The sequence below is a fragment of the Magallana gigas genome, chromosome 5, assembly GCF_963853765.1.
Source record: "Magallana gigas chromosome 5, xbMagGiga1.1, whole genome shotgun sequence".
Lineage (NCBI taxonomy): Eukaryota > Metazoa > Mollusca > Bivalvia > Ostreida > Ostreidae > Magallana > Magallana gigas.
Window position 1 is genome coordinate 36,124,668 of NC_088857.1, and position 14,811 is coordinate 36,139,478.

General features: G+C 36.9%; 1 protein-coding gene across 5 annotated transcripts in view; it reads right to left on the reverse strand.

The window, feature by feature from the left end:
* LOC105336857 (uncharacterized) overlaps nt 1-13,478 on the reverse strand; it is a 54,437-nt gene extending 40,959 nt beyond the window's left edge. For 4 of the 5 annotated variants that reach the window (XM_066084847.1, XM_034458412.2, XM_066084848.1 and 1 more), the window contains exons 1-4: nt 13,343-13,478; nt 12,872-13,096; nt 11,914-12,162; nt 11,683-11,817 (exon numbers count right to left, since the gene is read on the reverse strand). In XM_066084847.1, the coding sequence (XP_065940919.1) occupies nt 11,683-11,817; nt 11,914-12,162; nt 12,872-13,096; nt 13,343-13,418 (685 nt within the window). In that variant the 5' untranslated portion in view covers nt 13,419-13,478. Of the gene's footprint in view, nt 1-11,682; nt 11,819-11,913; nt 12,163-12,871; nt 13,097-13,342 lie in introns of those variants that run through there. The other variant, XM_066084850.1, reaches the window with a different exon arrangement.
* Between the last annotated feature and the right edge of the window lie 1,333 nt (nt 13,479-14,811).

Genomic DNA, 14,811 nt, shown 5'->3' on the forward strand with positions numbered 1-14,811 from the left:
AGAGGCTTAGCTAGCCTGGCGAAATGCAACATTTCGTATAATACAGTTAAAATATGATTTCTTTCAAGGGGCTGGCTAACACCGTGTATCCAATATTTGGACCTTCATATTTTATGAGGATGGCGCCCCGGGACAGCCCAGTCGATCCTCAAAAGGAATTGGGTTTACACAGCCAGTAAGTGGCTTAGCTAGCCTGGCGAAAATGCGACATTTTGTATGATACAGTTAAAATACGAGTTCTTTCAAGGGTCTGGCTAACACACTGTATCCCATATTTGGACCTTCATTGTTTATGAGGATGGGGCCCGGGGACAGCCCAGTTGACCCTCAAAAGGAATTGGGTTTACAAGGTCCGTAAGAGGTTAAGCTAGCCCGGCGAAAATGCGACATTTCGTATGATACAGTTATAACGGGATTTCTTTCAAGGGGCTAGCTAACACCCTGTATCCCATATTTGGACCTTCATATTTTATGAGGATGGGTCCCTGGGACAGCCCAGTCGACACTCAAAAGGAATTGGGTTTACACGGCCAGTAAGAGGCTTAGCTAGCCTGGCGAAATGCAACATTTCGTAAAATACAGTTAAAATATGATTTCTTTCAAGGGGCTTGCTAATACAGTGTATCCCATATTTGGACCTTCATATTTTATGAGGATGGGGCCCCGGTACAACCCAGTCGACCCTCAAAAGGAATTGGGTTTACACAGCCAGTAAGAGGCTTAGCTAGCCTGGCGAAAATGCGACATTTCGTATAATACAGTTAAAATACGATTTCTCTCAGGGGGTCTGGCTAACACTCTGTATCCCATATTTGGACTTTCATATTTAATGAGAATGGGGCCCCGGGACCGCCCAGTCGACCCTCAAAAGGAATTGGGTTTACACGGCCATTAACAGGTCTAGCTATCTTGGCGACAATAGATATAAGTATGATACAGTTATAATTGCATGGAATATCGGCTGTTCAGTCTACCATCAACCGGAATTTGGTTTGCATGACTTACAGACATATTTGTTGATAGCTACTTGAAGTTGCAAATATCATGTAAATAGCTATATGGGAAAACTTTTATAGGAAGTGACCTACATATCCATATCTTCATTTTTCACAATGAAGTACTTGGTGAAATCAATGGACATTTAAGAAAGAGTTATTGGTATGAATGTATACATGTGTAAGGACATTCATACCATACAATTATTACAACAGTCATCTTAACACTTTTTAAAATTAGATAGTAAAAGTCAGCGCTATCTCTCTTAAAGGATCAGACGTTAATAATTATGGGTATAACATGTAATAACATTTGCACGCATGTAGCAGGTTTTTGATTTTTATAGTATATAAAATCAATAACGAAACAAAATTTTATGTAATATGTTCTTTAATCCCGTGAACAAAGGTCAACGAATATCTAAATCAATACGGGTCTTTGTTCGACTTGGTTTATCTCTCAATACATATACTGGAGTTCACACAATGTGTTATTTCATAACGATTCATGTGCCATATGATTTATTATATATTAAGTGCGTATTATATGAAAATATAAAAAGGTCGACGGTTCAATCCCCAGTGTTGCCACTTGCTGTGTGTTGTGTCCTTGGACAAGACACTTTATCTACATCTGTATTAGTGCACAAAGATAAAATTGGGTCCCGGTTCAGGCTGGAAGTTAATCTAAGATGGACTGCTCTCCCCTCCAAAGGGAGTCTATGATTTTCATCCGATAAGCACCACGATAACCAGGATTAAAATAACAACAGTCACCCTCATTGGTAGGAGAAAGAATGGAAATACTATCAATAATTCAAATACTTTCAACAAGCTTGTTCCCCTCTTTAGAGAACGTTAAATGTTTCGTTTGTGCTCTTATACCGCTGAATCGCGGGAAACTTTCTTTTGTTTTAAATATCATAAACCTGTAACTAATAAATTTCTTTCCAAATCGAAACTTACTATCTACCAATCAAATAGGTATAAGCACGAGTATGAAATTAAACCTGGTAGTTGCCGGGACGAAAGCTTTCCCTTCACATAAAATGTATTTGATGGACATTGCCTCATAATCAGTTTGTATTTCAGAGACAATGATACATTTTTCAACACTTGATGAATTATTTCAATTTTGTATGTATTTTAACATATTTACATTTTCAACTGTCTGTCTGTGATAACATAACGAATCAATATTGAACCCTAAAACCCAATAACCTCACAAAACATGAGTGACACAAAATGGGCGTGTCTTATAGCATAACCGAAAAACGGTATTGCCTGCGCTACGTAGTAATATATAAATAGTGCCTATTTGGGAGGGTAACAGTTGAAATTCACACCCCGAGGAAACCATTGTCAACCGACGAGAAGCGGAGGCTGGTGATTCATGAAGGTAGCGATCATTGCAGGAAAAATTTACATAACCCGCTAACGCGGGTTGTGTGTTTTTTCGTGCAATGTCGTTACCTTCATATCCCGAATGAATCACCAAAGAATTTTAATTTTGCTGTCGGAACACAGGTTCAGTTCTCTAAAATTATCACATTTTTGCATGTCGATAAAGAGTGGGAACATTTCTTCTGGCGTAGCGCGAAATTTCTATCATCTACATGGATGCGGATTTAGAGAGAGAGAGAGAGAGAAAGAGAGAGAGAGAGAGAGAGAGAGAGAGAGAGAGAGAGAGAGAGAGAGAATATAAATATTAAAACCGAGCTCGACTGTCATGTCAACAAACGGATATTTCGTTTATTAGGATAGCATATTAGGTGGCATGGGACGGTTTCGCAGGAAAGACCCGGTCAAATTTTAGAAAAAAGGGTAAACTTGAGGTTTCGTTTACGTATTTGAGGGGTATAAATTCCTAGAATATCTATTTTATTTATTAATATGTGGATAGAAGAGCTTATGTCTATATTATTGACATGCGACACTTTAGATGCGAAACTGTGACCTTAATTTTCACTTCCGATTTCATAATGGAAAGGGGAGGGGGGGGGGGGTGTCAGAACATGAAATCTCACTCGGAGGGAACGTGTATGATTTCAAATCAATTGTTGAATAATTACATGGCTATAGCTGCAAATCCTGTCGTAGTTTATGGGAATTGCCGGGGATTGGAGAGTATACGTATATAAAAAACAGCGAATAAGGGACAAATCTTCAAAAAACTTTTGAGATCGACCCTGGCTATTTAAGTAAATGTTTTATAAAAGTTGTACATTATTTATTCTGCAATATCTGAAATGAGTCCTGATCTTCAGACCTTGTCTCCCCTACATTTAAACCAGTTTAAACAAATATAAAAATCCGCTGAAAAATAAAACAGAAATACGACCAGTATCTGCTTAACATTTCCTCCACATAGAAAAATAACTCTTCTTTTTCAACCTAAAGTTTAAAGTTCAACCTAAAATGAACATCTCGAATTTTAGCGAACAAAAAAGATATAAAAAGACATATCAATGAAATACAAAGCAACGAGTAAAAAAAGGTGTATATGATTTATTTGCGATTCATTATTAATCCCCACAAACACAAGAGACTGGGCTTCCCACCAAAAACGAAGGCCCAAATATGGGATACAGGGTATTAGCCAGCCCCTCGAAAGATATCCCCTTATAATTGTATTGTACGAAATTTCCAATTTTCGCCAGGCTAGCTAGGCCTGTTAATGGCCGTGTAAACCCAATTCCTTTTGAGGGTCGACTGGGCTTCCCCGGGGCCCCATCCCCACCAAAAACGAAGGCCCAAATATGGGATACAGGGTGTTAGCCAGCCCCTCGAAAGATATCCCATTATAATTGTATCCGACGAAATTTCCAATTTTCGCCAGGCTAGCTAGGCCTGTTAATGGCCGTGTAAACCCAATTCCTTTTGAGGGTCGACTGGGCTTCCCCGGGGCCCCATACCCACCAAAAATTAAGGCCCAAATATGGGATACAGGGTGTTAGCCAGCCCCTCGAAAGATATCCCATTATAATTGCATTGTACGAAATTTCCAATATTCGCCAGGCTAGCTAGGCCTGTTAATGGCCGTGTAAACCCATTTCTTTTGCGGGTCAACTGGGCTTCCCCGGGGCCCCATCCCATCCAAAAACGAAGGCCCAAATATGGGATACAGGGTGTTAGCCAGCCCCTCGAAAGATATCCCATTATAATTGTATTGTACGAAATTTCCAATTTTCGCCAGGCTAGCTAGGCCTGTTAATGGCCGTGTAAACCCAATTCCTTTTGAGGGTCGACTGGGCTTCCCCGGGAGCCCCATCCCCACCAAAAACGAAGGCCCAAATATGGCGCGGGTAGGTTAAGGCAACTGCGAGTTTAATGACCGTCAAAATTATGATCAATTTAAAAACTTGGTTTTTTAAAGAAAACAGTGCGGAATATTAATACTAAGGGAATGTGTTCACCAAGATATTATTTTTCTACTTCGGAATCGACTCGATCTCTGAAGCTGCCGCGCCATGGTATCACGTGACAGTTAAAAATAGATCACTTGTTTACCTTAACAAAAAATCAAAAAGTGTAACACTACCCCGAAGTTTATTTATATGTTTGCTACAATAATTCGATCGGCAATAAGTTCATGTTTATTAGTATTACTGCTAGAATCCTATTGTTAATCGCATGAAATAAATATTGTAAATATTTATCGGAAACCCTCTCAACTTCTATAATTATATTGTAAATACTACGTATTTTTCATTTAAATCAACAAAGCGCAGGATTCTAGCAGCACTTTTCAGGTAGTTTAGGTCATATACCGTTGATATTTACCAAAGTCATCTTTCATAATATCCGGGGTAGTGTTACACTTTTGCTTTTTTTGTACACACTGACAGAGGAAAGGTTGGTCAAGCCACATAAATGTCGATCTGCTTACCTTACAACACTCGCTGATTAAACAAAATATCCATGCCTGTATTATCCTGATCATATCCTAACTGACACTCATCTAAATCTTAGGTATCTGTATTAAATAAGTCTTATTTCGGCATTGTTTACACTGCATTCCGATGATTTGTCTCCCGACATGATCTTCGCTATTAGACATGCTTGTGACGTCATCAATGATAATTATACGTAATAGAGAGAAATCGAAGATATATTCAGTTAGAAGAGTTTCTAGTGATATTTTATGCCTGAGTTTTTATATTTTAATCAGAGATAAAGTTAAAATCGACATCTTTCAGAGTAAAATATGACATCATACTGCTTATTGTGACGTCATATCGATCAGAGGAATTTGATCGCTGAGATTTGCCTTATCATACCCGCGTGGGATACAGGGTGTTAGCCAGCCCCTCGAAAGATATCCAATTATAATTGTATTGTACGAAATTTCCAATTTTCGCCAGGCTAGCTAGGCCTGTTAATGGCCGTGTAAAACCAATTCTTTTTGAGGGTCGACTGGGCTTCCCCGGGGTCCCATCCCCACCAAAAATGAAGGCCCAAATATGGGATACAGGGTGTTAGCCAGCTACTCGAAAGATATCCCATTATAATTGTATTGTACTAAATTTCCAATTTTCGCCAGGCTAGCTAGGCCTGTTAATGGCCGTGTAAACTCAATTCCTTTTGAGGGTCGACTGGGCTTCCCCGGGGCCCCATCCCCACTAAAATGAAGGCCCAAATATGGGATACAGGGTGATAGCCAGCCCCTCGAAAGATATCCCCTTATAATTGTATTGTACGAAATTTCCAATTTTCGCCAGGCTAGCTAGGCCTGTTAATGGCCGTGTAAACCCAATTCCTTTTGAGGGTCGACTGGGCTTCCCAGGGGCCCCATCCCCACCAAAAACGAAGGCCCAAATATAGGATACAGGGTGTTAGCCAGCCCCTCGAAAGATATCCCATTATAATTGTATTGTACGAAATTTCCAATATTCGCCAGGCTAGCTAGGCCTGTTAATGGCCGTGTAAACCCATTTCTTTTGCGGGTCAACTGGGCTTCCCCGGGGCCCCATCCCCACCAAAACGAAGGCCCAAATATGGGATACAGGGTGTTAGCCAGCCCCTCGAAAGATATCCCATTATAATTGTATTATACGAAATTTCCAATTTTCGCCAGGCTAGCTAGGCCTGTTAAAGGCCGTGTAAACCCAATTCCTCTTGAGGGTCGACTGGGCTTCCCCGGGGCCCCATCCCCACTAAAATGAAGGCCCAAATATGGGATACAGGGTGATAGCCAGCCCCTCGAAAGATATCCCCTTATAATTGTATTGTACGAAATTTCCAATTTTCGCCAGGCTAGCTAGGCCTGTTAATGGCCGTGTAAACCCAATTCCTTTTGAGGGTCGACTGGGCTTCCCAGGGGCCCCATCCCCACCAAAAACGAAGGCCCAAATATGGGATACAGGGTGTTAGCCAGCCCCTCGAAAGATATCCCCTTATAATTGTATTGTACGAAATTTCCAATATTCGCCAGGCTAGCTAGGCCTGTTAATGGCCGTGTAAACCCATTTCTTTTGCGGGTCAACTGGGCTTCCCCGGGGCCCCATCCCCACCAAAAACGAAGGCCCAAATATGGGATACAGGGTGTTAGCCAGCCCCTCGAAAGATATCCCATTATAATTGTATTATACGAAATTTCCAATTTTCGCCAGGCTAGCTAGGCCTGTTAAAGGCCGTGTAAACCCAATTCCTCTTGAGGGTCGACTGGGCTTCCCCGGGGCCCCATCCCCACCAAAAATGAAGGCCCAAATATGGGATACAGGGTGTAAGCCAGCCCCTCGAAAGATATCCCATTATAATTGTATTTTACGAAATTTCCAATTTTCGCCAGGCTAGCTAGGCCTGTTAATGGCCGTGTAAACCCAATTCCTTTTGAGGGTTGATGGACTTCCCCGGGGCCCCATCCCCACCAAAAATGAAGGCCCAAATATGGGATACAGGGTGTTAGCCAGCCCCTCGAAAGATATCCCATTATAATTGTATTGTACGAAATTTCCAATTTTCGCCAGGCTAGCTAGGCCTGTTAATGGCCGTGTAAACCCAATTCCTTTTGCGGGTCGACTGGGCTTCCCCGGGGCCCCATCCCCACCAAAAATGAAGGCCCAAATATGGGATACAGGGTGTTAGCCAGCCCCTTGAAAAAATCCCATTATAACTGTATTATACGAAATTTCCAATTTTCGCCAGGCTAGCTAAGCCTCTTAGTGGCTGTGTTCATTATGTCAATGTTCAGGTTAGGTGAGCAAGTAATAATTTTTACTATGAAACTATTTTTTTCAATTAAAAAGGGAAGTTTATATGAAGTTTTGAATTTACGTTTATCAGCATGTTTACGGTAATTTGAATAGCGAACCGACCACAGAATTCTATTCGCTATTCGAAAAGTGAATAGCGAAAAGCGAATAGAACTCCAACTTCTGAATGCCCATCCTTTGTAATATTTAGAACTAACCTGCATTCTCACTATAATAAAAGAAGGGACCCCGCAAGTGCATCTGGTTAAAATTGATTGATAACGATACATGTACATTAATTTCTTGGTTTTAAATGATTGGGAGTATTGGTCGTATTCCACTAAAAATAGAATTCTTAAAAAGTTGAACTATTCAATAAAATTATTATGTACGTAGATTTACATGTACAATTATTAATTAATGAAGCAAAATATCTACAAGTTATTTTGATAATCGTGGTTGCAGTTCTCCCTTACTCTTAAATTCACCTCCGTTATATCTAGATATTTCTAGATAAAATGGAAAAAAAACCTTTCCATTATGATTTACATACATTTTTATAGCGTATAATACAGCAACATTACAATATGAACAATATAATATGTTTGCACTACATTTTATTTAAATTTAAATGTCTTGAGTACGACTTTGAGAAAGCTCCAAAGCTTACTGAATAAATTGCCGTTTTGTACTCAGCCGGAGTACGAGTATGCGTATGAAAAAGTTTTATAACCTCGGTACCTTGAGTACGAGTACGATTTGGAGCACGGAGTATGACTTGGAGTGTGAGAACGTACTCAAGAAAGTTTTATAACCTCGGGGCCAGGATTTTTTGCTCATGCCTTAGAAATAAATATAAACTATTGTTTTGGAGAAATTAAGCTTTAGGATTATTACAGGATTTTGACGCGGACATGTAGGATCTAATGAATTTTGACATTAGCTTCAACACAAAGAATGGCAGGGTTCCCGGTATGAATGTGGACGTGGTAGGAAGAAAAATAATGAAAAACTCTCAATACTAGAAATTGAAACTATGGATGCAAAGCAGCTGAACCTGTAATTAGGGCGCTTTATTATGAAAGTATGCATAGAAGACGGTAAAGAATATCCTGTAAAACATTAGCTGTGGTATTCCAAGATATTTACGTGATCGTGAAATGCTTAATAATAAGAATATCTGCAGGGTCCGTAAAATTTATCAGGTTATTTCAAAGACTATAAGTGACAAAAGTATGTCTATATAATATGCAGATCAAAAAATCAAATGTTGAAATTATCTTGGTTTTCAATTACTTATTCACACGCACAGTTTTTAGGGCTACGTCTATTGGTGTATCTCCAGTTATTGTACAATCCTTAACACGTTTTCAATTTTCCAACTAGATGTTGAATGAATAAAGCAGATGACCTTTAAACAGTTATATAATGTATAATGAAAAGCTTTAATACATGTTTAATTTTTCATGCCGAACGCATGTCTAATGATGGACGATTTACATATGTACATGCATACCAAAGATCAACTAGGCGACTCAGGTGATCTTATATAAATAGTGCCTGTTTGGGAGGGTAACAGTTGAAATTGACACCCCGAGAAAACCATTGTCAACCGACGCGAAGCGGAGGTTGACAATGGTTTTCGAGGGGTGTCAATTTCAACTGTTATCCTCCCAAACAGGCACTATTTATTTTGTTATACTGAATGTCTTTTTAAAAATTTTTAAGAAAATGTTACTGCTTTTATAGAGGAATAACGTGAATTCTACAGCGAACCGTACGCGCATAATTTTCGCGCATGTAACATTTTTTAATGTTACCCGTTGCCAAGTGCGTTGCTAACGCTGAGGGTAATAGTAAATATTATTAACTGCGTCTTAACCAATCAGATTTCAGTATTTACCATGAAAGTATAACAATAAAAGTTGTTTATACATATAAGAGGAAACCTGATGAAAATGCTTAATAGTAATGTTCACTAAAACATGAGTTTGTACATAATATATTACCCATGTACATGAACATACAGTTGACGTAGCAAAGTTAGTAAGCTTCTTGACTCACAATTTGCCGAGTACTTTAAACTTAAAATGTCTTTAAAAACGTTTACTTGATAACAATGCTAAGATAGAAGATGTTGTTATTTGAATATCGTAGTTGTAATTTGCATCGAACAAGAGAAGATACCCCTGAAATATGTTTCCATATTATGAAACATGAAACTCATCTATAATAATTTCATTTTGAACTTACTCAATTCTAAAAGACTGATAAATAGCTCTAGCATATGATAGGGATATTATACGATGAAACTGAACAAATGTTTGGGGTTTCTGAATGTTATACTGAAATTGATAAATATCTTTTATGATAGTTTTTCATCATCACTTCAAACTATATCTTGTAAGCATCGTAAACGACCTTGATAGACAATAACATGCAAGTTATGATGAAGCAGTGATAGTTTTTATAGAAAAGAGGCTTGAATAAATTTAAAGCATTCATGTATAATACCTTTTATGGATTTTACAAGTCTCCAGGACTTGTTAATCGGTTCTCAAGGAAAAATATTATTCTGTCCTTTTGACTGACTCCTTCTCTCCCATATATAATTATGTAGATCACCACTCTACTTCTAATCATTTGTTTATTTTTGATTTGTTTAAAAGACTTTTTAGTATATCTAAACAATAAAATGCTTTCTTGGGCGATTCATTTGGGATATGAAGGTAGCGACATTGTAGAAAAAAATGACGGGTTATGTAATTTTTTTTCTGCAATGATCGCTACCTTCATAACACGCATTAATCATCCAAAAAAGAAATTTATTGTTTATATTAATATCTTTTTTTCATTTAATTAATAAATTGATTATGAAAAGTAAATTACTGTTAACGTACATATATGTTAGTACGTTAGCTAAAAGAAACAGCCATATCGTCTCCTGTGAGACTTTGAGTCTGACATCATCATGATTAGTTCGTGCAGTCCGTTATTTTTCTTAGGTCGCTGTAGATTTTGACCAATCGACAAACAAGGCGTGTAGATTTCAGTCTGGCTGTTTCTATAGAGCTATGAATTAACTATAACTTTCCGTAAGAAATATATGGAACGATACTTGGTAGATGTAAATATTTATATATGAACATATTTCAATGCAATTAGTTACTATTTAAACATGTTCGATTAAATACTAAATATGGTAACGTTTCATTAATCGTTGATTATCGTTAAAAATAAAATAATTCTCAAATCATCTAAGGAATTTATTATTTATTTTCTCCTAAAGAAAACTTCTGTCTCACGAGCCATAACATAACAATAATATCTTCAAACAGGAGCATGTAGAATGAGCATTGTTTAAGCGAGTCTGAGATCACGATTTTCGGCGCAGGGGCACTGATCTGCATTTGAACAGACTTCTTGGCTCTTTTACGCAAGGTTTCTATGCATCAAGTATGGTTAAATTTCGCTGACTAATATAAAATAAAGAAAAAGTTAACATTGCTAACGCCGACTAAAGACACCGGACCCAGTTTGATCATTTACATGTGTAATAATAGGCTGGGCGAGAGGTTGTTCAGCTTCTCTTCACACAGGGAACGAGGAAATGTTTCAAAACATTGTTTTGTTATGGTGAATTGTGTTTTCACTAACAACGCAGAAATGAAAAAACTCATACTCTTTTTTACTCTTTACTACGAGGTAGATAAATATCGTTTTACACAAACAGGAAAATTTATCTCAAGAATCGATGGTTTTGTGTAAAATTTAATATACATGTTAAAATGATGATTAGTTATAACACCTTTTCCTTGTTACATGACACACGATACCCGGCTTGCCAAAATTCAAAATACAAAAGAATAGCCCCGCATCGCATGAGATGTTACTGTGTCCGCTGCCAAAACCGCTTTCGTGAAAGAAATATTAAAACCACATCTGATATAGGTTAAAAGACCAGTCCTAAACGACAAAAATGCGTTTGAATCTTACAGAGAAAATATTTTCTCAGAGTTTTCTATCAAGTACCCTATTAAAGGTATAATGTATATTGTAAACAGATCAGGAATAAGGAATCATTCTTTGAGTATTATGAGGTGATAATTTTGGTCGGGGCGTTATCAAATCCAATAAAGCCCGAAGGGCTTTATAATAGATTTGATCACGCCCCGACCGAAATTATCATCTCATAATATTCAAAGAATGATTCCTTATTACTTATATTTATATATTTTTAAGCCATCGTATGATTAAATAGTTAAATAGAAATAAGCAAACCCCGCTGGCGCCTCATTTTGGCGTCATTTGTATTATGGGTTATATAGTACAAAATCGATACGTAGTGTTATCACAGGCAAAGACACTGGGAAATGTAAATATAAGACAGCAGTGTCAGCAAATTGACAGTTAGATACATGTATTAAGTTAAATCATCTCTGCATTAGGTAGACTTCTGTCATGCAATTAGAATATGAATAGATAAGACATACTTTCTGTGCAGTTATCACCAGTGAACCCGTCTAAACACTGGAAACAACTCCCAGTGGACATGTTGCAGCGAGCATCTGGACAGGTGGAGGGACAAGTCAAACAATAGTCTCCATACTGAGAAATCCCCTGACATCCTTTAAAAATCAATAGTATGTACACATCAATACCTACAATTAACTTATGTAAAAAGGCCCGAAATATTCTACTTGTTATTGTTATTGAGCATTTACCGTAGACTTCCACCTCACAAAGTTCTAGTTCTGCAGTACTGGAATAATAATCAGGATAGGTTTGTTCGGGAAGTCTTTCGTTGTAAATGGTGACGTATCTACCTATCATCTCACACTGAATAGACATGACAGAGGGAGGAGAGTTTGTTCCGTTCTGAAGTCGATGATAGCAAAGGGATTCATTGTTAAGGTTTGTACTGTTAGAAATATACAGTGAAAATCCAGCAAAGGTACCCCTCGACGTGGATTCTGAAAGAAAGTTTACCATGTATGTAATACTACATGTACACTATGCTGTTTTCTTGTAATGATTTAAGAATAAGAAGTTATTCTTTGAGTATTATGAGGTGATAATTTTGGTCGGGGCGTGCTCAAATCGCCTCGACCGAAACTATCACCTCATAATATTCAAAGAAATATAATTCCTTATTACTTATATTTATATAAATTTAAACCATCGTACGATTAAATATTGAAATATAATAAATAAGCAAACCCTGCTGGCGCCTCAATTTGGCGTCATTAATAGTTATGGATAATATAGTACAAAATCGATATGTTGTGTTTAGTTATCACAGGCAAAGGCAGTGAAAAATGTAAACATACTAGAATGTACGTTTTTAATTCGATCAGTCATATCTTCACAAAATTAAAAGCGCACAATGAGACTCAATATTTGAACACTTTGAAATGATTGGCACATAATGAAACATGTTTATGATTATAATAACTGGAAGGCTTAGAAAGGATGAATAAAAGAGCTTGGTATTTCATTATCCCTCTATAGTTGTAATTTTTCAGTCAACCCTCAGATTACTATATGCAATTATTGCAACTAATAGTACACTTTTTCACATAGGAATTAATACTTAATAAAATTTTATCCCAAAGGAAAGAATGGTGGTAGAATTTGAAGCTTAGAAATACATTTTTATAAAAGTGGTCTTATATTGCTTACCGTACTCGCTGTCACTTTCCTTACTGTAATAAATGTCCACATGGTGTATACTCATGATCTTTCCAAGATCTACATTCCATGAGGCAGTAATGTGGCCTTTGCCAGTCTTAGCACATGTATATGAAAACATAACCTGCTGTCTGTTTCCATCAATAGCTTTTGCGGCATCAAACGAATCTAAATAGTTGGAAGATTGGTTTGCCAGCTTTCCCAACGCCAAGTTTTCTAAACACAATTCAATGAGAAATAAACCGGTGTTATTTAAATGTATTTCTAAATGCCTTATTAGGTAGAGGTTGATATATATTCAAATATAGTTTACATGCTTGTTTATATAAAATGTGTAAATATTAATGTATATGCAAAGGCATGCTCGTAGGAAGAAGTGTAATAATACATTAAAGAAACTACAATATTTTCTCTTATCAAAAACTAAGTTTGATGTAAGCATTCGATCATTAAAATACTTACCAAAGCAAGCATATTCACTGAAAGACCATACTACGAGTAGAGAGACATAGACCGTCACTTTGCAGTGCATCTCCATGTTTGACAACTGGGAAGTAAAACATCTGTTTATATGTAAAGTGATTGTCAAATGCGTGAATACTCGTGGTACATACATGTACATGTAACGGTACTTTGGTCAAAAAAGTTGTTTTCATGTACTTACCAACAATATTTTCCCCTTTATATACACGTTTATACGCATGGTTTACTTGCGATCGATAGTTTGTGCCTTACGTTCCAATCTATGCTCATGTTTCTTTGAACCATTTGACAAATAATTAGCATATTTTTGTCCGTTTAACTCTATTTAGGGCTAAATATTGTGAAGCCGATACGAAACAGTGAAGTATCCGGGAATATACTGCTACAAGAATGGTTAAGACCTTTTTTCGTTCCCTTATTTTAGTAACATTTAGCAATTTGTGTTATTAATTTCTCAAAAATTACAATTTCATTTAAATTCCTAATCATTTATAAATAATTAATATATCTTTTGGACGTTTCTTTATAATTCATTTTTAGATATCTGGAAAACGCGAAAATTTTATTGTACATGTAATATGACCCTTTGCAAAATAATACCTTCAACACTAAAAATATCATGTTTCAATGCTAAGCTGAATTATTTAATCAATTACTACTGGTTAAAATGAAGATGACGCAGTAATTATAAAATCAGTAACATAGACACATTCATATCTCCAAAGTGCATAATTACAATTCGATAAAATTCTGCGTTGTTTATATAAAAGTAACTGTGTGACATCATGACATCCATACTTGGGACAATAAGACGAACGATTTTCATAATTTATACAAGTTATGCTAGTCCTTTATGGCTTGTGTATCTTCTTTATTATAGTATAAAGAGTTCTTTAATGATGCAAATAAATAGTGTGCTGTGATTTTATAAACATTACAAATGTGGAATTTTAAATAAAACGACTAGGTGTTTCATGCCATAATCTTATAATGATGCTTTACCGTGCTTTGTAAGAATGGTTCTAGACTCCGTTTTTGAAATAATTTACCCTAAAACAGAAGGTTTCATTTATTTGTTACTGATATATTATAATGAAGTATACCCATTGGTGGTAAAATTCGTGTTTTTCACATACATATACAAGTATAACACTTCACTGACAATGTATTTTCTTGTGTAAAATGTCTGCGTAGCGCAGCGTGTTAAACAGAGGCTTGGAGACACACCTCGGTTTAGAGGAGGTTCACATCATGTTGATTGTTTTCCTTTTCATTTTTGCGCTTGTGGCTCCTTAAAAGGGAAACATGTTTGTCCTGGGTTTTTTCTCTTTTCTTTATAGGTAAGGGTTTTTTTGGAGTGTGTGTGGGGGGGGGGGGGGGGCTAAGAGAACCATTTTAAAAAGACCTTGGACTTTTGGTATGCCGTAACTATATATTTTTTGCATCAA